We start from the raw sequence: 23,819 nt of genomic DNA on the forward strand, positions 1-23,819 counted from the left end.
TTTTACCATCTGGCAAGTTTCTTCATCATGTAAAACCTTACAAATTAAATGAGCACTTAGAAGTTTTACTTTATTATTAACATTAGACTTTCTAATATTTAGGTGGTGGGAGAAACCCAGTTACTCCTCGATTTATGCGGCATTTTAATACTGTCACCATTAATGAATTTAATGATGATGCTATGTATACGATTTTCTCTAGAATCTTAGACTGGCATTTCAACATTTGGTAAGTAGATTTCTTCCTATGGAGAATTGTAAAATTCATGGGTACACCCATAAAACCAATTTCCTGGAGTTCTAAAATAAGTGCCACAGAATTCATCATCAAAGACACCTTAAACAAAAATGCATGTTAAGTTGGGCTACCCTAGTGGTCCATAATTCCATGGTCATCTCTCAGATTAACTCAGATATAATGGAGAAAGAAAAGGAAGCAACACTGGCTCCTAGTAGGGATACAAATAGGAATAAAGAGTCAGTCCTTAACCACTAGTCTTTCTCCTACTTCTCTTTCTCTTTTTTTTCTCTCTTTCCCTCTCTCTCTCTTTCTCTGTTTCTCTCTCTGTATATGTCTGTTTCTGTCTCTGTCTCTGTCTCTCATCTTTTTCTTTCTCTCAGTTGCTTTACTTCGCTTCCAAGCCTAGTTCTATTGATGATATGAATAAGTTTAGGTAGTCCTTTAATATCATTTGTAAAATCAGGAAGACTATTCAAAATCATCTATAAAATCTCTCCCAGCATTAAATCCTATCATCCTTCTTCCTTTTTTCTTTTTTTTTTAAAGCAAACCTACCTTCTGACTGATTTTCATCACAGGGAATTAGCTATAACTGTACCATAAAAGGAAGTCTGTTGCATAATTGGGAAAAACTGATTACAAAATCAGGCAAAATCTTGTTTCTTATTTATTAGTTCTACAACTCACTATTTTAGTGGCCTTGAGTAAGTTATGCAAAATGAAAATAAAGCATGCTTTACTGATTTTCTATGATTGCCACAAGTACAGAATTAAGACTACAAAACTGAAATAGGTTTGAAAGAAACAAAGTATATTATCATTATTATTGTTACTGATGCTATTAGTTTGGGAAGCAAAGATTCTCAGAAAGAAATATAATATATCATCACTATCAACAAAGTATCTCCATTTTTGTTTTAACAATGCAATGTACCCTGTGCTTTTCTTATATTTTTTCTTATGTTATATAGCTATGCTTTCCCACTGGAGTTTTCAGAATTGACTGACCAAATTGTCAAGAGCACTATGATTGTGTATAAGGAAGCAATGAAGAATCTTTTACCAACTCCAGCTAAATCACACTACCTGTTCAACCTCCGTGATTTCTCTCGTGTCATTCAGGGAGTTTGTTTGTCAAGACCTGAAAGTGCAGAAAACCAAAGTGTAATTAAGCGCCTTTGGGTACATGAGGTAAACTTTTAACATGACAAAAGCTTCATTATACTAGGAAAAGAGCATTTTATGCCAAAACATTGAGATGAAAAATTCAGTCATTCTGCTTCACCCATTCAACAAAAATGCCTTAATAACTATTTGCAAAGTATTGTGCTAGGGACTGTGGGGACACCAGGATGAAATGTGTAGTTGTCATCATGAAAACAAAACATTCAGAATGCTAACAGTTTTCCTTTCTCACTGTAATGTTTTGGTGTTGTATGCGTATAATAGATGTCTGAAAATTACTGTTTTCTCTTTGAACTTTTTTCCTTTCTACCTATTGAATCTTAGAATGTGAGTGATGCTTCTGACAGTCTCTTTAAATACATTATTTCTTTTGCTTTCATTTCTAATTAACTTAAGCTCTGGAAAAAGAACAATCTTATTATAAAAGGTGCTTTTATTTTAACTAATGTACTTATCTCACTGGTGAAGTGTAGAAATGGGTGCTAATAGAATTGCAAAGCAACCTTCTATTCATTAATGCACAGTGCCTTGTATATATGTACCTGATGAATATTTGTTATTGAACTGAATTTTCAGATCTTATAATTCAATGGAGAAAAGTTTTGTTCTTATACCTCGTTGAGATATGGAGGTAACCTTTGAATCCTATTTCAGTGGAGTATAAGCCCTGGAAAATATTCCTTTGCTGCTGAGGATTCAAGTATTGTCCCAATGACCAACCATTATCTGCCCTGCCTATAACAAGCTAGCTAACAAATAGAGAGTCAGCCACTAGCTGACAAGATATTTTGCTGTGACCAAATCTAGAAAACAAAGAAAAATCTTAAAATAGCTTTCCCTGTGCATTCTCCTTCTCCTACCATGGTGACAGTGGTGAAGTGACAGAAAAAATGTCAATGGGAAAAAATTTCACTATTTTTAGGCTGTCTATAAATAGCAACTTAATTGGCAGCATGCTAAATATCTTGATTTTCTTCAGTGACCAACATACTAACATCTTAACCAAAGAACTGAGCCAAACAGAAAAAAAAAAAAAAAAATCAGTAGATTTTCTTATGATAAACAAAAGCAGAAAAAAAAAAGTTGTAGCTATATGGAAGGATGGCTCCAATGTTAAGTTTGTTTCAAGAAATATCAATTCATGAGATTCTTGCTCTTTTTGTCTCAGAGTTTTTGTGATTAGTCTAAGTAGAAAGATATTCATGAAGATAATGTTGCTTATGTGGCAACATCTACTACTGAGGATAGGAAGTTAAATTTTATCATGATTTTGCCAAATACTCTAAATGAAATCAATTTATAATTTGACACTTGATTATTTCAATGAAAAGCTGGGTAAAATAAGATGGCAAAAAAAGATATTTGTTGGAAAATATGGCTCAGGTTTAAGAAACAAAAGAAGCTAAAGGTTTATTAGAAGTCTCATATCTAATTACCTTTAGTTCTTTTGTAATGCTGGAGAAACTGAGGCAGGAGAGAGATTAGAGAGTTTTTAATATGTTATTAATTGGAGAACATAATTGACTGGACAGGACTCTCATCTCATATTATCCAGTTAGACAGAGATTAAAGACCAATTCAATAGTTTATTAAATGGAGAGATATACTGGGACCAATGGATCCATGTTGGTCCCAGGGCTGGATGAGACTGTCATCTCAAAGAATCCAGCGATGTATGGGAGAATCCCAACCCCTTAAATACTTTTTTACAAACAAAGAAGAGGGGAAAAGAAGTGGGAAATTTTTTCACACACCCATTTGGTTCTGTCAGGATGAGGGAGGCCATAAATTCCTACTAAAAGCCAGAGTCAGGATGTCTGAATAAACAGAGGTAAATTCTTGAGGGCAGAAAGAGTCAGGAAGTCTGAATTCCCCCTTATCTTGCTTACATTGACAATTTACAACCTTAGAGCAAATGGTAATGGACCAGAGGGGGTTTTTACAACTAAGAGGATTGAGGCAGAACAGTTAAGGAAACTGAGACAGAAACTAGTGCAGGGAAACTAGTACAGGGAAACTGAGTCAGGACAATTAAAGAGAACTGTGGCATAACACTTTCTAGAATTTTCTTTCCAGAAAACTATTTCAGATTCTGGACATGGCAAGGGAAGGCAAGTGAATAAGCATTTATTAAATGTCTGTTGTGTTACCAGTCTATCTCATTTGATCAAGCACCGAGTCGCCATATAAAATTCAAAACAATGAAATTGACTCCCTATTAATAAATGGCTTGTTAGCTGATTGGTTAGTTATTGTCCTTTGTTCTTGAAGAGGACTAAAATGACATCACCAATATGAGCTCGGAACATTTTGTCACAGGTTGGAAACAAGGAGTCCCTATGAACATTTGAGATGGACTTTCTAACTTTGCACATCTCATGTTTCTTCTGAGCTAATTCAATTTTTATTTGCTCATAGAGCACAGCTCCTTCTCTGATGAGGACACACCATGCTAGATGGTCTTGTGCCAATATCTCCCTTGCCATCAAATCAATTAAAAAGTTCTTAAATAGAGACCTTGAGAGTGTCTTTATGTTGCTTTTTCTGACCACCTTGTGAGCACTTGCCTGCTGCAAGTTGTTCATAAAATAATCCTTTTGAGAGATACCCTCCTCTAATGATCACAATATAATCTATTCCTTTGACCATTTTAAAGATGAACAATGGAGGCATCCTTGATCTCAGCTGGAACAGAATCAGCACTAGGTGTTTTGTCACAATAAAGTAGCCTAATGACATTCAAAGCTTCTTTTCAGTTGGAATTTCAGCTAAGGAGTGATTGATTTTAACTTGAAGTAAGTAGTCAATAGCTTAAGCATTGATTGATGACTACCTATTGAGAACACTATGGAAGAGTTTACCTTAACTCACTAGGATCTTGTCCTTATCAATAATCAGTATGGCACCATCATTGCTATGTAGTTGAGATGCACCATAGGTCTTTGGCCCATAAAAAGCCTTCAGTGCATCATAAAAATACTTGGGGTTGTTACTATCAGCATAAAAATGAATTTTATCTTCCTTCTTATTGAGCTAAGAATACTGCATTTCTTTAAGTTTCAATTATACTTTACTTTTGATGGAATTGAATGCTCCCTTCTTAGAGATGCATGAACTATCCTATTAGTATACCCTGTTGAGTTCTCATTTTTCATTTAGCAGCTTCTGAATTTTCCCATCATTTTCACCAAATCAATCTTGATGTTTGCAAGGATTCTGACTCAGATGAGCAAATGTAGCATAGTACACCAAGTCTCTGAAAGCTGTTCACTCCTTTTCTGCTCCATTGTTATCACCTATGATGTTGGCTGGTCTTACTCTCCAAATTGGCAACAAAATATTTCCTTTCAGAGAAGTGCTTTAATCTGTTGATATTAATTCTTCTAGTAATCTTTTTGCCTTGGAGCCACCACTTTTGTTGAATGCTAATATTCACCTTGGAAAGGATAAGATCTATGATCAGTTCAGCACACTGCACCACATGTTGCCTTTATCACTCTCTCATCCTGTCTGTCTCTTCTTCTTACAATCACATAGTTTATTTAATGCCAATGTTTGCTGTGAGGTTTTATTGCATTTAGTTAAAGCAGAATACAGTGTCGATGATGAGAAGATCATGAGGTACACAAGTATTCAATAATAAATGATTGTTGCTGTTGCTGTTTCCAACTCCATTCGTTCCAAAGACCCCTTGCCATGTCTGGTGGTTTGAGCCCACTCTAGCATTAAAGTCACCCAGAATTATAAGCTTGTCCTCTTTTGGAACATTGATGATAAAGTTCTTTTTTTAAAAAATTTATTTTATTTTATTTTATAATAACTTTATATTGACAGAATCCATGCCAGGGTAATTTTTTTACAACATTATTCCTTGTACTCGCTTCTGTTCCAATTTTTCCCCTCCCTCCCTACCCCCCCTCCCCTAGATGGCAAGCAGTCCTATATATGTTAGATATGTTGCAGTATATCCTAGATACAATATATGTTTGCAGAACCGAACAGTTCTCTTGTTGCACAGGGAGAATTGAATTCAGAAGGTAAAAATAACCCAGGAAGAAAAACAAAAATGCAAATAGTTCACATTCGTTTCCCAGTGTTCTTTCTTTGAATGTGGCTGCTTCTGTCCATCATTTATCAATTGAAACTCAGGTCTCTTTGTCAAAGAAATCCACTTCCATCAGAATACAGATGATAAAGTTCTTAATAACATTTTCTTTGACATCTTCGGAGTTCATCATGGTAGGAGCATAGGCACTAATAATGGTGTCCTGTTTTCCTGTAAATGGCAATCATACACAGGCAATCACGAGTCTTTCATTTACTCCTTTTGGAAAGTATGTGAGCTTGTTTATTTGATTAGTTTTGACTGCAAAATCTACACCAGCTTTACAATGCTTCTTTTCACTAGGGCTACCCCCTAAAACCACATATCTAACTCCTACTTCAGTAACCTGGCTTCCCTTTGCCAGCCTTGTTTCACTCAGGGCTGCTATTTGGATGGGATACCGGTTGAGTTCTCTCACAACAGCTTTTCTTCTTTCAGGTCTACTGGATTCTGTGTTGTCTATAGTGCGCGCACATTCCATGGATTGGTGATGAGCCAAATCACCTTTCTAAAAGTTTTTATATATATTTTTAATGTCTTTACCACAGGGTGGGATTCCCTCTAGTCAAGGTAATCAGACTGGGCTTGGGTAAGCCGATAATTTTTAGGACACCTTTTCTAACCCCTTCCTCACACATGGAGGTGATCGGTGCAGTCCTTAAAAGGTAGCTCAGAAATTCGGGGGACTGCCGAATCCCACTGTTGCCTTCAGTTCTGGGCCACCCACGTGCAGGATTGTGACTCTAGCTCCCAGTGTATCTATACCTGCAGCTTCATCACTCACTCATCACCATAAGACATTGAGAGTAGAAATGATAATATGGTATGATGATGTCTTTTGATTTGCACCTAAATTGCATTTAAGTGAGGCAGTTGCACAAAGTCATCAGTCTCACTCCCTCTTCCAGAGTCACCACTGACAAGTGGCAGGACATAGTCAAGACAAATAGCAATGATCCAAGACTCAGTGGATGAGTCTCAAAGCACTCCACAACACCTGTTTTACCTGCCTTACCTGCCTTCATAGCCATTGAAACACATTGTTCTCATCTGCCCATCTTGGTGTAGACATCCTCCCTAACTCACCATAAAGTTTGAGAACTCTTATATACCCATCTCCTGATTTACCCTATCTGCCAAAACAGTTTATTGGTGTGTGGCCTCTGTGCCTCTTACAGCTTCTTAGAGTCACAGGTGAAAGTTAGGTGGATCAGGTAGACACCAAAGATGGAAATTAGTCCTCTAAAGGCCTGGCAGCCCTCACTCCAGAGATACAACATCCTGATTGTGATAGAATTTGCTGCCTATGTTACTGTCAAACCAGTAAATAATTAGAAGGAAGATCAAAATCATCCTCAGATTATAAAACAACATGAAGCAATAACCTCAGCCTGACCCTACTGAAATGAGCCATTGATACTGAAAATGGGAGAAATAGAAAAAAGTCAAGATATCCCTTCATCATTTCTTTTAAAAATCTTACTCAATGTACAATTACCTAACATCAAGGAGGATGAAAATAGTCCAGATACAAGCTTTACCAACAAATAACAGTCTTCTTGGCAAGACAAAAAAGATTGAAGCCTAAGACAATAACATTTTAGAAGACAACTTATAAAATACTACTGAGGAAGATGGTGATATATTATGAGTAGTATTTCTTTTGCAACAGCAAAAAGCAACCAAAGGGAAAAAAATACACAGAAAATTTGTAGTGAGAGAAATAATTTCAATAACAATTCACATTTACATATTACTCTGAGCAGTGTTAAATTTGCATTCATTGTCTCATTTAATGCTCAATGAGCCACATTATCCCAAGAGCAAACATGCAAAAAAACTAGCCCAAGGACAACAAAAATTTGTAAAATGGGACAAATAGGTCAATATTTATTTGATAATCTATTTTCATTAGAATTAACAAGGGAACCACCCACCACACTTGGACCCTTACATTCCAGTCTTCAGTGTGCTATATAGAAAAGTAGAAATGACATTTAGGGAAAGGTAGCTGTATAAAACAAAGAGAGAATGGAGAAAATCTGTACTGGAAGTGATAATAATCTTGGAAACAATGAGGAATTGCTTTACAGATATCTCAGAGAGGAGAAAGTTGTAAGCTCTTTGAGAATTGGGAGCACATTTTATTCTTTTTTAAAATAATGTCTCATGTTTCCTTGAATTAAGTTTTCAGTAAATATTTTTGAATTAATTTTATAAATCATAATCATACTATTTAAATGCAAAGTGAAAAATATAAGTACACATTATAATTTTGGCTTAATTTTATTTAGAAACTCTTTTCCTACTTGTACATGTTAAAAACTTAGATTAGCTCTCATGATTTTATTAAAGTCTTTTATTTTAGGAAATTGAGGTATTTATAGGGATTCAAATTCTTGCAATATTTTACTTCCCAGTTGATTGATATTCAGATTTTTATATGTAAGATTTCAAAATAGTTAACTGGGACATTAATAGCTAACTATTAATTATTAATCATAGTTAACTGGTTAATTCAGTGGTAATTATTATGTAGACAAAAACCTGTTGGTTGAATATATTTTTGATCTTCAACAGTTTTTGGAAAGGATCTAGAGGCAAAGCCCTTGATAATATTTCAAAGTAAATCAAGTCACATACTATTGCCTATTAAAAAAAAAAAACTCTTATAAGAAATAACCTCAGAAAGCTCAGAGCAGATATGCAATATTCACTAGTCAGCCTCCTTTTAGTGCTTAATATACCCGGTCCTTGTTGCAATTTTGTAGGTCTAGTTGCAGATGCATGAGAGAAACCAAGAGACAACATATGGAATATGTGTTTTTCTTTCTGGAAGAAAGGAGTGCAAGAGCAGCATAAGACATGCTATGAAAGTCTGACTTGCTTTTGTTCTGCTCATGAGATGTTGAACTGATTTTTCTCATATTGTAAAGATTCTTATCTCAAGTATTATTTAGCAATAGCATTATTTTAATCTCTCTTGATTAAATCTTTTTGATTATATTGCTCCTTTCTATACCTTCTTTGATCTAGTTTCACTGTCTACTCACTACTTATGTGTGATTCTTCATTTTTTTCTACTTTATATTTACATTGGCTGCCCCCATGACTGGATTGTTTTATTTCTTTACCTCCAATTCCTACTTTCCCTAGCTTCCTTCAAGATTTGGCATAATTCCTATTTTCTTCAAGACATTTCTCTTGGTCCTCCATTCTACTACCTATCCTACTATCTAACTCACCATTTCTATAGGACTTTACCTTCTAATTGCATTATATGTATCTTGTATATACACATTCATTTACATGCTATATCCTCCCTTAGAATGTGAGCTCACTGGGAGCAGAGACTCTGATTTTAACAGTTCTTTATAATACTATAAAGTATTGCTTTAGCACAGTGCCTGACATACAGTAAGGACTTGAAAATGCTACTAACAGAATATTGACAATATGTTAGGTGCATATGGCTTTGGAATGTATAGAAAGGCCAGTGATTTTTTGCTGATAAAACTAGCCACACCTTTCTTGATTCTTGCCTCTGCTCTTCTGTTTTGCCCATCAGGATATTTATTTTTACATTTCAACTTTTTTATTAGTTTTCTCCAAGATATCCTACCCATGCATTTTTCCTAACTCCCCAGGAATGTCCCTTCTATAGTTTCATTCTGTTTCATTCTTCTTGAATACCACTTCATTCTCCATATCTCCCTTTCTCTTCCTTCTTCCCTCTTTCAATAAATTTTTCCCTTTCAGTTGTCTCATTCTATCATGGACTTGCTAAGTATCTGCCTAGATAATTGATGAAATAACTCATCTAGCAAATAATCTAGCAAGATTATGACTAAATGAAAAGTCATTATGAAGTACTTACTAGGTTATAGAGCATTATGCTAGTGCTGGAAAAGATAAAAAGATTAGTAACTAAATCTCTGCTAGCATGAAGTTTACATTTTTTACACATGTAAGAGTAAGTCCCTTAAGATCTGGCACTACTGTTTGCCTTTGGTTTTGTATACTTTGTACTTAGCTGAGTTCTCAGCACATGATAAGTGCTTAATCAATTAAATGAGGTGTTTTGAATAAATGAATTTCCCAAATAGATAACATTTAATCTTTTTTTTTTTGAGAGAATTTTTAAGAGAAACATTTCTCAAATAATTACACGAAGACTTGCATTTTTTTAAAAAAGAAAGACATTGGATAAATTGTGAGTCTATGAGTAAGGAAAAGTAAATAAGAGATTAACAATTTAGAGACTACTCATACCTTGTCAAAGTGTTATGTATCTACTGCACAGCACCTTTATTGAAGAAAAGAATCAGAAGACATTGGTTACGGTATTCTAGCAATATTTGAAGAAATGAAATTAACACTTTCTTAGCATAAATGAAATAAATGGTTATAGACACAGTCAATATATCAATTATTCTGAAGAGTTGGATTATTAATTGATGACAATAAAGGTTAAAAAAAAACAAATTAGGGGGAGGATATAAGGATGGAGATGAAAATGAACTGTGATATTACAGCGACTTCAGCCTGACCTGGTTAAACAAGCTATTAACCCAGAAAAAAATATTGAGCTGAAAAAAAGTGAGACAAAATTCAGACATTAAATCTGCTGGTCAGTTTCTTAGAAGACTTGTTTTATGAATCTAAAACAATGAAAAATTGAAGAAACCTCAGACATCAGATTTAAGCATCTTTCCAATCAGAGAAATGACATCCACGGGAAACACCAGTAGAAAATACAAACACATTTGTAATGTTTGAGCAGTATCATCTGCCAAAGTAAAAAGAAGTAAAGAAGAAAGTAACTTGTAGAGAGCTTGATGTGAGATATTGGTCATCCAGATTATTTGAAGATCATTTATAAAACTGAAAGGTGTATAATAAACACATGAAATACAGTAGGTCTATCATGTTTCCATAGTGATCTATTTTCATTTGCAATAAGTGGAACAATCATAATTAGACTCTGCTACCTCAGCACCAATGTACTATTTGAAGTGGGATCAATGGCAATTGAGAGAAAAGTGGGAAGAGAAGTTAGACCTAGAGCAAATAAGTTATTGAGTACACACATTTTTAAGATACTCAGAGATTGATTTTTTATATTTTATTTTAACTTATGAAATAAAACATTTTCATAACAGTAGAATAAAGATGACTGTACATGAAACTGCAAGTTTATAATATGTAAATTGTTATTCTTTTTAAATATAAAATAGTTACCTTGTAAATTATTTTTCCTTTTTAATCTCCTCTCTAGAGATGGTTACCATTAGGCAAAATTTGTACACATGTGTAAAATCATTGTACACATATTTCTATTTATCAGTTCTTTCTGTAGCTGCAGATAGCATCTTCCTCCACAGGTTCTTTGTAGTTAATTTGGATATTTATAATAGGCAAAATGATGTAAGTGTCTATTGTAGTTAGTAGTCAATACTGCTGTTACTATTTACAGCATTCTCTTGGTTCTGTTCGTTTTTCTCTTCATTATTTTATGCAAGTTTTTCCATGTTTTTCTTAAGTAAACAAGCTCATCATTTCTTATAGTATTCCATCATGAAATCAATTTTAAAGAAATCTCAAAGAAGAGAAGATTTCAAAAGGATAAGAAAAAAATCACAAGTGGTACTTCCACCAAAAAAAAAAAAATGACTATAAAGCTAGCAGTATCTACTGACTCATGTTCCTTCTTTCTAATCTCTAGAAATGTTTATAAAAGTATATATGCATCAGTGCTGGAATTCTTCAAACGCTTCTGTTTGCAGATGCTTCATTCCTATTAATTGGAATCCTATAGAGATTCTCCATTAAATATGCAGGAATACAAAGGAAATTGATCAAACCATCCATACCGGAAAAACAAAGTAATGAAATTAATTTTGGCCAGATTATGACATGAACCCAGATGGTGTATCCTATTGTTTGTATACAGAGAAAGAGCAGGAGGGGAGGGGGATATCTAGTGTTTGGAAAGCTGCCTGATTCAAGTCCTGCTTTCAAAATATTGTCTGTGTGACCCTGAGTAACTCACATAATATGCCCAAGGCAACTCTCCAAGTCTGAAGAGCAGAGTAATAGGTATCAGTTCCTCTCCTGGAATTTCTTACACTAATCAAATAACCATTCTAGTCTCAAATAAATAGAAGCAATTAGGTGGCATAGTGGACAGAATGCTGGATGTAGAGTCAAAAAGTTCCAAATTCAAATCTCTCAGATACTTAGTTGTGTAATTTTGGCCACACCACTTAACTTCTCTCAGACTCAGTTTCCTCAACAATAGAAAGATAAAATAGGACCTTGCTTGGAGGATTATTGTAAAGATTCACTAAGATAACATGTAAAGTGCTCTGTGAATCTTAAAGCTCTAAATAAATGTTAGCTAATATGAAATAACAATAGAGGAAAAGCAGGAGAAAGAGGTAGCATGACAGTGTGTAGAATACTGGGCTTGGAATCAGAAAGACCTGTGTTCACACTTGCTTGAGATCCTGGGCAAATATGTGTGTGTGTGTGTGTGTGTGTGTGTGTGTGTGTATATATATATATATATAATATATTCCTCAGGTAGCTCCCTGGAATTGGTGTGTTAAATCATACAGGTGATTGTGATCTTTCTTTTGGAAAGGGTGTTCTAATAAAATGGCAGATACCTTCATGTATTCATGGGTGGGTATATGTAAGTATGGAGAGAATCTTTGATTCTCTATGGCTGTATGTTATTGTTACAGCTCCATAATTGGTCTCTCCTCCTTAAATCTCTCCCCACTCCGATATATACTACACATTGCTGCCATAGTAATTGTGTTTAAGCACAGATTTGACCATATGATTCTTCTACTCAGTCAAATTCAGTGCCCTCTATTCTATAATTAAAATTTCCTGTTTATCTTTTACAAGTCCACATGGTGTAGCCCCCATCTGTCATTCTGGTCCTGTTGGTACTATTCCTTCTACACTCTGTTATCTAGCCAAACTGGCCTTTGTAAGTTTTTCCTTAATCACAATGTTCATTACAACACAGCACCATCTCCTAAAGTCCCTTTTGCCTAGAATGCACAATTTTCTTATTAAACTCCTCTTCCTTTAAGATAATGCTGCTTAGAAACCATCTCCTACATAAAGCCCTTCCTTATCCCTCCAACCACTAGTGCTTTTTTTTTTTTAACTGTGGATTAATTACCTTGTATATATTTGTATTTATTCTGAAGGACTCAACCAATGAACTGTACTGGAACCAAACCCTACTTACATTAAACCATTGTTCATGATTGCATGGTTCTAACATTAACGTATAAAAATTTAAGAATGAGATTTCTTTTAGATGTCAACATGCTAAGGAGCCATAATCCTTATGTAATATGGAACAAAAATCCTTTAAAATACCAAGTGAAATCAAAATAATATGGGAACAGAATGAGTTATATATTGTTCTTCTTGTCATCTCTGTTACTGGAGTTGTACTGAGGATACTTTTAGTGAACCTATGGGGATCTGTACAGTAATCCAGGGAACATTAAATATTTTTTTTTAAAGCAAGAGAGCAATTTGTCCCAGCACTATCCTCTCTGAACTTCATTGAACATGATGAAAATGAGATAAGAAAAATGATGATGATGATGATGATGATGATGACAATAACTATCCCCTTTCCCTCATCTCACACACACATGTGCACATGTATCCTGGGGTTGACTTACTTTTAGCATATGATGATCCATTTAGTGGATACTGATACCTAAGTGAGCTTTTGCTCCTTGGCACTATAGCATTGTTCTTTGACTCTTCATCATTGCTTCTTTCTTTTACTCTCAATGTCTTATGTTTGATGCTCCTATTAGGATCAATTCTGATCTCTGCTTATGGTGCTAAAACTTTGTTTTCTCCTCCTCTTCTATATCTTTTATCTGTTATAACTTTCATAGTACTTAAGAACAGAGACTTTAAGTCATTGCCAGTTAATGAGAGCATTCCTTTCTTTTGGTTGTCAGATTGACCAAGCATAGCATAATCTATCTTTTATTTCAATTTTTACTTATAGTATAAGGGTTATGATTAAATACCTTTAAAATTTTTAATTTCCTTTAAATCTTAGCTCCTGATAGAAAATTTGAATTCTAGTTCCAACTGTGCTAATCAATATTTGGCTTAGAGCATGTCTTCCCTAGACCTCAGTTTCCAAATCTGTTCAAATAAAGGTCTTTAAATATGATCTCCTAGGACCCATACAGGTATAACTACATATTAACCAAAGGATTAATGATTCTATTTTTGGCATTCCTGAATGTACACTTACAAATTCTATATTTTGAGATAATTGTCAAATGCTTAAATATGTTTGTGTATACTTTAAATTAAATACCAAGTTAGCACTTTGGAGATCTGTGGTTTCATCAATGTGTCCCTCTTTTTTTAACAAAGATTTCATGAATTGAAAAATTCATCACTTATTGGTCAACCTTCTGGTAATGAGCCATTCTTTCTATATTATTAGTCTGGCTGTTGAATGGCAAACACAGGTTTGTCACTAGACCTCTACTAACTAACTTTTCTAAAGTTTGATTAGACCTACTGGATCTTACATTCAGTTGAAATATCCTTAAGGAACCCAAGGTCACTCCCAAATCAAAATGAGGTATGAAAATAGAAATCTAATGGGGGAAATGTATGTTTAAATCTATGGTCATTTTCTTAAATTTTTCCATGATCTTTTTAAAAAGATTAACCTTATCAAAGTACCAATGAAACAAAATAACAACATTTGACACTGAATGGTTTCTTTTTTATTATTTAGGTACTTAGAGTATATTATGATCGTCTACTGGATAATTCAGATAGAAGTTGGCTTGTGGGTTTTATTAAGGAAGTGATGGAAAATAACATGGGAGAAAATTTTCATGAGCTTTTTAAAGCTTTGGACTTTGATGATGATGGAGTGGTAGAAGAAGATGATTTGCGTAGTTTAATGTTTTGTGATTTCCATGATTCTACAAGAGAAGACACTAACTACAGGGAAATCAGTAATGTGGACAATCTACGAGTAGTTGTTGAAAGTCAACTTGAAGAATATAATAATATGACTAAAAAAACCATGCAGCTTGTGTTGTTCCGGTTTGCCATAGAACACATAAGCAGAATTTCCAGGATCCTTAAGCAACCTCGAAGTCATGCTCTTCTAGTTGGTGTTGGAGGCAGTGGTAGACAGTCAGTCACCCGATTAGCTGCCCATATGGCTGATTATACAATTTTCCAGGTTGAAATATCCAAAAGTTATGGTCCTTATGAATGGCATGAAGATTTAAAACTTATCTTAAGGAAATCATCTGAAGGAGAGATGCAAGGTGTTTTCTTGTTTACAGATACACAAATTAAAAAAGAATCATTTCTAGAAGATATTAATAATTTGCTAAATGCAGGAGAAGTTCCAAATCTTTTTGCCGTGGATGAAAAGCAAGAAATATGTGAAAAAATGCGTCAGATAGATCGCCAGCGTGATAGAACAAAACAAACAGATGGTAGTCCCATAGCTCTTTTTAACATGTTCATTGATCGCTGTCGAGATCAACTCCATGTGGTATTGGCCATGAGTCCAATTGGAGATGCATTCCGAAATCGTCTTCGAAAATTTCCAGCTCTTGTTAATTGCTGCACCATTGACTGGTTTCAGGTATTGTTTTATAAATTTTAAATTTGCATGTTGAGCTGTAGGAATTCAAGTTTTCCTAATATTAAATTTTTCTATTTCATAAAAGTCATTTTAGCAAAATGTCTGATTAGGTAAAGTCAAAAGTAAAATGTATTTTCTCAGATTCTCATTTGAGATACCAAGATAATAAGTCAAGTATCCAAAAATCCCTTTTAAATCAGAATTTACCATATTACTGAAAACTTCAGTGGGTATAAATATGCAAAAATAATTTCCCTAATTCTTATTTTTGTCTTAGCTGTGTAATTTTCCAAGAATCCAAAATGAAGAAAATTTTCCATTGGGTCTTTATATGTAAAGATGGAGAATATAATCTCCAATTCCTAAATAATCTTATAAAGTCTGTTTACAGTTATCCCCTTGGTTTCATGACCTTATCACCACTCAGAAACTTGGTACTTTCTTTTTTTTTTTTCTTGTACACATATCCTCAGGAATGTAATTGTTCCATATTTCCTCCACTACAATTTCCTACATTCCTTGTGATATTGTTGTAATAATAGCAGTACATTCAAGCTATCTTCTTATGTGCAAAACAAGCTGCTATATGCTAGATACCATTCAATTTTGGATTAACTATGTCCAGTAAATAATTGTAGGCATTTAAAATAGCTATAGAATTCAGCTTAGTTTTACTATAATTCCTTAATATGAAAACTCCGTTAATATAGGCTTCTAAATCCCTAATAGCAAAACATCAGTTATCATGACCCACCACCTCCTGTAAGGAAGGTGTCCTTACCTCTACTAGTAACACACTAATCCTGCCCAAGTCAGTCCTTTTGGCCCCTTGACAGTCTTATTCTCCCCATTTACTTCAATGTCAGCTCCTTGCTGCCTTATCTGCTTATTGGACAGCTTGCTGGTTTACCATCCATTCCCTGAATATCCAACAGTGACCTTGATCTGCTTAGAAATAGATCTCTGGGGCAACTAGATAGCACAATGGACAGAGCACTAACCTTGGAATAAAGATAGCCTGAGTTCAAAGTCCTAGAAATAGATCTCTGGGGCAACTAGATAGCACAATGGACAGAGCACTAACCTTGGAATAAAGATAGCCTGAGTTCAAAGTCCTAGTTCAAATCACTAGATTGAACCTAGTTAAATCTGGCCTCAGACAGAGGCTAGCTGTATGCCCTTGGGCAAATCACTTAACCCAGTTGCTACACCCAAAATAAAATAAATAAATGAAACAAAACACCCCAAAAATTACATAAAAAAGAAATAGATAGCTATATTCTTATTCCCTAATTATGCCTGGATTCTGCATACTTAGATACCTTGTCTTCTGACATTAATATCATATTTGATGTCAGTTCTTTTAGCTAATCTCTTTTACACCCTCCATTCAGCTCATTTAATTTGTCAGGTTTACTGGTACACATATTACTTTATATTTGAAGCATCTTTTAAAAAATGAGAGATGGATAAGTGTGTGTGTGTGTGTGTGTGTGTGTGTGCGTGTGTGTGCATGTGTGTTCCTTTGTGTTTCATCCTTTTTGGTCTCTTGAATGTTTTCTATGTTTTCAAGTTTTCCATGAACAGCAGTCTTCCACTGAGTCATCCTATTGCTAAAAATGGACCTCCGTGATAGAAACTAAGATTCAGTTTCATTCCTTTTTATCCATTCCCCATTTCACTTCCCCCACTAAGAATTGTTTCAAATATCATGTCCAAATGATTTCATCAGGGTTTTCTCCTTTATAGTAGACTCATAGGGATCCAGCCTTTCTGTAACAATAATATATTTATTGCTACATAGAAAGCAGCATAATAAAAATTTTACTAATAAAAGTAAACTTACATTTAGCTTTTCATTCAAAATTGAGATATATTTATCCATAAAGTTATTACTAATTTTGTTGATATGTTAAATTTGATTTTCAGTAAAAAAAAAATCATAACTATATTTTTAAAAACTCAAATGTCGTTAGTTCTAATAAAATTGAATTTTGTTCTATAAAAAATTGAGAATTTTGTTAAGATTTTCTTAAATTAGATAAAGTTATTGTTGTTTAGTTGTGTGTGACTCTTCCTGATCCCATTTTGGGGTTTTTGTGGCAAAGACACTGAAGTGGTTTGCCATTTCCTTGTTCAATTCATTTTATAGATGAGAAACTGAGGCAAAGAGGGTTAAGTGACTTGCTCCAGGATCACATAGCAAAAAATTGTCTGAGGGCCAGGAAAGTGAGTCTTGATTTTAGGCTCAGCACTCTATCTCCTGTGCCATCTGGCTGCCCCAATTTTGTTGATAAAAGTTTTTGTTGAAATTTTTGGTTTAAAAAAATAACATAACTATTATTCAGGAATTCAAGTATGGTTAATGTTAATTTTTTTTTCTATGCAAGAAAATATTGAGAATTTGGTTAAGATTTTTTCAAGTTAGATGAAGTAAGTACTAAAATTTTTGTCTTAAAATTAGACATGGCCTGAGGATGCACTACAAGCAGTTGCCTCACGCTTCTTACAAGATATTGAAATGTCTGAGGAAACTCGAAATGGCTGTATTGAGATGTGTAAAAGTTTCCATACTTCCACTATTATCTTATCCGAATCCTTCCATGCTGAACTTCAAAGGCACAACTATGTAACTCCTACTTCTTACCTTGAATTAATCTCCACATTTAAAACCTTATTGGAAAAGAAAAGGAGGTAAGAATAAAATTTCATTTTGTTAAATAATCTAAACTGGTATGTATATGTGTAGCTATAAATATAAATTTACTATAAACAACTATTAAAATCATAAATCATAATGTGATATTTACCCTCCTCTGTGTTACTTCCATCATGCTGCTTTGATTTAAAATTTTACAAATTGTTAGGTGAGTTAAATGAAAAATTCAATAAATATCAATTATTTATTTTGAAATAAAGATGAATGACAAATTTAGAAATGAGACAGAGGGAGAAATAGAAGTGCAGCATATTGTGATCAGAGAGAAGCTTTTCAGAATCCAAGATCTTGAGCATGGTTTATTTTGAGAGGATGATGAGATCTAAAGCATGACCAGCCTTGTGGGTACAATAATAAATTGTACTGAATTAGCAGGGGTCCTCAAACTTTTTAAATAGGGGGCCAGTTCACTGTCCCTCAGACTGTTGGAGAGCCGGACTATAGTAAAAACAAAAACTTTGTTTTGTGGGCCTTTAAATGAAGAAACTTCATAGCCCTGGCCTGCGGTCTGTAGTTTGAAGACCCCTGAAAGGGATAAGTGAGTGAGAAACAGAGGAGTAAGTCAAGGAAGGGTAAAAGGCAGTGCTGTGTTAAACTGATCAAAATCATGAAGAGTAGAAAAAAGGCAGTTTTAGATGGAGGTCCTGAAGAGAACAAACAAGAAGAGGTTTAGGAGCAACAAACCAGAAAGAGGGACAGAAAGAGTGAAGATAACATCATGGAAAAGAATTTCTTTCTTGAAAAATAATTAGGTATCCAAAGCAGTTCCAATAGACTTTGGACAGGAAATGCCATCTGCATCCAGAAAAAGAACTAAGGAGACTGAATATAAATTATTAGTACGTGCTATGTTCACTTTTTTTTTTTATCTCTTCCATGGTTTTTCCCTTTTGTCTGATTTTTCTCTCCTAAAATGATTCGTAAAGCAATGTGTATTAAAAATAAACTTAACACAATTAAAAAATATATATAAACATTGATAAAAATCTCAAAGATTGCCCATCATGTGCTACCATGGAAAAAGACTGTGTTGTGAGAGGCAGCATGGTGCAATGGTTAGAGTGCTAGACTTGAAATCAGAAAATGCATGGCTTTAGAACCTTCCTCAGTCACATTAGCTATGGGACCCTGATCAAACCACACTTAGCTCTTTTGGCCCCAGTTTCCTTTTTATGTAAAATGAGGGGAAAGTATTTAATGCCCAGCCCTAAATATAAAATCCTGTGATCTTAAAAAAAAAAAAAAAACAAACTGAGAAATTCAGTAACTGAATGATATTTAGTGCATATAAATTGACAATGGGAGTGATGAATGATATTTGCAGAAAGTTGTTTTCTTCTGGTTGCTTTTAGTGAGGTAATGAAAATGAAAAAGCGGTATGAGGTGGGCTTAGAGAAATTGGATTCTGCTGCCTCACAAGTAGCCACAATGCAGTGTGAGCTGGAAGCTCTGCAGCCTCAGTTGAAAGTGGCAAGCAAGCAAGTTGATGAGATGATGGCGATCATCGAGAAAGAGTCCATGGAAGTGGCCAAAACTGAAAAAATAGTGAAAGCTGATGAAGCTGTAGCAAATGAACAAGCAATGGCTGCAAAGGCAATCAAGGATGAATGTGATGCAGATCTGGCAGAAGCCCTGCCCATCTTGGAATCTGCTCTGGCTGCACTTGACACTCTGACAGCCCAGGTAAAGCTAACAGTGTCGTATGGATGCACTTGCCTTAGTGAAAATGAATCTCAATAAGCAGATAAAATAATTTAAAATTTGTTTCCCCGAATTTTGGTTGGTTCTTGGATAGTTCTATTTTGTTTGTCCTATATTTGAAAATAGACTTTTATTTGGACTTATTGTCAGGCTGGACTGAGTATGTCATCACTATGTGTATTTCTGTTTTATTATGAACTGACTTGTTCCTGACTCATTTCAACAAGTTCATATGTCCCAGCTGCTGCTTCAGGTCCAGGAGAGGGATCCCTTGGATGTGTGTGTGTGTGTGTGTGTGTGTGTGTGTGTGTGTGTGTGTGTGAGAGAGAGAGAGAGAGACAGAGAGAGAGAGAGAGAGAGAGAGAGACAGAGAGAGAGAGAGAGACAGAGACAGAGACAGAGAGAGAGAGAGAGAGAGAGACAGAGAGAGAGAGACAGAGAGAGAGAGACAGAGAGACAGAGAGACAGAGAGAGAGAGAGAGAGAGAGAGAGAGAGAGAGAGAGAGAGAGACAGAGAGAATTTACCAAAACAGAATGGGTAGATATTTATAATAATTAAACAAGCATTTATTAAGCACTTACTATCTTCCAGGCTTTGTGCTAGGCATTGAGGTACAAAGACAAAAAACCTGAAATAGTCCCTGCTTCAAGGAGCTTATATTCTACTGGAAGAACATCTTTAGTTCTTTGTCTACCACCTTTGTCTACCACCTGCTCTTGGACTCTTACAATTCTGAGATTAAGTTGAGATTATCAGCTTCACTAGTTGACCAATTTTCATTTCCCCTGCAGCTTTGTCACTCAAATTTGTCAGAATGTGTACAGATTCTGTCCTTTCTTTCATATCTTCCATTGTCCCCATTGCCTATTATTTATTTGTGCTTTTTTAGCTTCATTCATTTTCTACTCAAACCTTTTGCTTCCACCCAAGACTAGGAATGTAGCCTTTGAAATTTGAGCGCCAGAGAAAAATAAGGATGAGACTTCTAGTTTCTATATTTATCTTTTTTTCTCTACCTCTCTGATTTTGATCCTTTTACCTTAGTTGAATGGGTCAATCAAAAGTTGGGATAAGGGGAAATGTTCCTCTTTCCCAAAAGATAGGATCATTATCAAAAAAATAATATTTGGGTAAGATGTCCTTTTCTCAAGATCCGGTTTCCTTTTATATCTGACCCTCAGGCATGCAAACTAGAAGGTGAAAGTAAAGCTGTCCCATGGATTCAGGACTGTGGCTTAGGTTAGGATAAGATCATTCTGTACTACTCATCATCTCCTGTTAGTTTGTTCACTACAAATTTAGTTATTAAATAACTAATTTCTATTTCTTCTTAGTTCAATTTCATATTATAATCCTTGTTAACTCTTCTGTAGTTTTAATTCTCTCCTCTTGCTGTAGGAATTCAGTTCTTTACTCATTGAGAATCCTTATTTTGTCTGATTTCTTCTATCTATGATTGACCATTTCATTCTTCTCCACTGTTCCTAAAATGTCTTCCTTAATTATCATGCTAATTATGATGCCTGATACTCATTAGTTTGCTATTAAAATAGTAACAAGTCCTCAATAAAAACATCATTACATCAGTTTATATCCACATATTTCTGATAACTTGCAAAAATTTTCAAATGGATTTTTATGCATTTGTTGATTTAAAAAAATCAATATATATAAATTGTTGTACAGATGGATAAGTAGGATTAGAACTTAAAACTCACAGATAAATCTTTTTGTGTAACACTCTATCTTAATGGCCATGACTTATTTGTAGGCTAACACTATGAATAAGAAATTCATACTGCTAGCCTCACATTTAATTACTGAGAAATATGTTTAGCAAAGAAATAGGTTATCTAGAGTAATCCATTTGCAAACCAAGTAGATAAGAGAAGATAGAATTTAAAAGTAGATATGCAATTTAAAACCAACTTTTATTTTAGATTATAGGAGAAGCACAGTTTCTGTTTTTGTATAATCTGAAAATAAGAGTAAAGTTGTAGGTAGTTTTTAATCAAACTGTTTCTTCGGTACTAATTGGAATATTTTGTTTAAAGGATATTACAGTGGTAAAATCTATGAAGAGTCCACCTGCTGGAGTCAAGATTGTTATGGAAGCTATATGTATCTTGAAAGGGATCAAATCAGATAAAATTCCTGACCCATCTGGCTCAGGGAAAAAAATAGAGGACTTCTGGGGTCCAGCTAAAAGACTTCTTGGTGATATTAGATTTCTGCAGTCACTTCATGAATACGATAAGGACAACATACCTCCAGCATATATGAATATCATTAGGAAAAATTATCTGCCAAATCCTGACTTTGTTCCAGAAAAGATTAGAAATGCTTCTACGGCAGCAGAAGGTTTATGCAAATGGGTAATAGCAATGGATTCCTATGATAAGTAAGTTCTAATATGAAAACTTATTGTCATGTTATTTCTAGGTCTTTTTTTTTCTTTCAGATTGATTACAATGTTAAAGATTGTAAATATTTTAGGTTCATTAGAGTGTCTTCTATGCTTAATATTTTGTGATCTTAAATTTTAAAATAGAAAACGAGTTTTTACATATAAACCATAAATAGTGTAGCACATACAGAAAATGTGTAAAAATAATTTTAGTTACTATGTTGAGAAACACATCACAAAATATAGCAAGAACTCTTAAAATCATTTCTCCAGAAAAGCAAAAGTATAAATTTCATTATCAAAGGATAGGCCTTTTCAGAAAATATTTATTGAATTTCTTCTTTCTCTTTGAGGTTTCAGATATCTGAGTTTTAATTTTTTTCTTACTCTAATCTCTTATAGAGAACTTCTTCCTTCCTCCTCTTTATTGTTATTTCAATAAGAACTGGTTTTTTGGCCATATGTTGGCCATGGCAAACCTGTTTAGCCTGTTGTATGTGGTAATTTGAAGCTATATATCTGTGTTTATTTATGTTGATCAATATAATTCCATCCAATAGTTATTTTTTTTATCCACTGCTTTACTCAGGTTCATTGGTTACTTACCCATTAAAAAAAAAAATGCATAATAGGTGAGGATCAGGAATATGACAACTTGATAACTTGTTACATGCTAATTGTAAATTTTTTGGTATAATTTCACAATATGCCCCCAAATAATGAATCTAAGGGTTGAATGTAATAACAGATTTGTTTTTCACTGTTTCTCCTCCACCGCTCTTCATTCTGGCCAACTCATAAGAAAAATGAGAGAGTTGGACTAGATTGCTTGTCTCTAAGATCTCTTCCAGCTAAAAAAAAAAAAAATGCCATTATTTAATGAACATTTGTGAAAATTATTTTGACAATAAGATAAAATATGTCACATTCTATCCTTAGCTAATAAAGTGGCTTTTCTAATTTATTATGCATATTGTGTTAAAATTGTGTTAAAATATTGCTGAGAAATTGAGTATGGTCCAGCCCATTGTCTCACCCAATCCCTCATTTGACTGACAACTTATATTTGTAATATATATAGACTGTAATATGGTAGACTGAGGCTAAGGATGCAGTCCATGAATGTAAAAGAGAAAACACAATTGGGCAAAGCCATGACATTGGCTTTATCAGCACCATTCCTTCTTTAATCAACATACATGGTAATAATATAGTTGGAATAGTAAGCACATTCCTCTTTCATTCTTATTTTGTATACTAACATATATAGAACATTAAGTTAAATACTGTGGTGATAAGTCAGTTATAGAAATAGTTTGGCATTTTATTTTGAAACATGAGAACAAGTAAATTTGAAAATACCTGCTATGCTTAGCTTAATACTTTTTAGATGTTTTATAATTTGGTGGTTTTCTTTTCATACATTTTTCATTGATGTTTGAGGTCATATTAGAAAAACCAATTGTATTATCAGTTTGTAATTAGTACTAAAGAAACTAGAAATGCATATTTAAGTATAAAGATTCATTACAAAATGTTAGATGCATATTCCAATTACTTATGTTGCTTTTTTTAGAGTGGCAAAGGTTGTAGCCCCAAAAAAGATCAAGCTGGCCCAGGCTGAAGGTGAACTTAAAATTGCCATGGATGGTCTTAAGAAGAAACAAGCAGCACTTAAAGAGGTTCAAGATAAATTAGCCAAACTTCAAGAAACACTTGAATTAAACAAACAAAAAAAGGCTGACCTAGAAAATCAGGTATGTTACAGCTATGGA

General features: G+C 34.1%; 1 protein-coding gene across 1 annotated transcript in view; it reads left to right on the plus strand.

Annotated features, from left to right (window-relative positions):
• The window catches only part of DNAH7 (dynein axonemal heavy chain 7), a 284,922-nt gene that overhangs the window by 170,886 nt on the left and 90,217 nt on the right, over positions 1 to 23,819 (plus strand). Inside the window, exons 38-44 of the mRNA XM_051985973.1 lie at positions 103 to 229; positions 1,213 to 1,432; positions 14,344 to 15,216; positions 17,681 to 17,910; positions 19,288 to 19,618; positions 21,692 to 22,038; positions 23,621 to 23,801. Of these exons, the coding sequence (XP_051841933.1) occupies positions 103 to 229; positions 1,213 to 1,432; positions 14,344 to 15,216; positions 17,681 to 17,910; positions 19,288 to 19,618; positions 21,692 to 22,038; positions 23,621 to 23,801 (2,309 nt within the window). The remainder of the gene's footprint in view (positions 1 to 102; positions 230 to 1,212; positions 1,433 to 14,343; positions 15,217 to 17,680; positions 17,911 to 19,287; positions 19,619 to 21,691; positions 22,039 to 23,620; positions 23,802 to 23,819) is intronic.

This window comes from Antechinus flavipes, chromosome 3 (assembly GCF_016432865.1).
Source record: "Antechinus flavipes isolate AdamAnt ecotype Samford, QLD, Australia chromosome 3, AdamAnt_v2, whole genome shotgun sequence".
Lineage (NCBI taxonomy): Eukaryota > Metazoa > Chordata > Mammalia > Dasyuromorphia > Dasyuridae > Antechinus > Antechinus flavipes.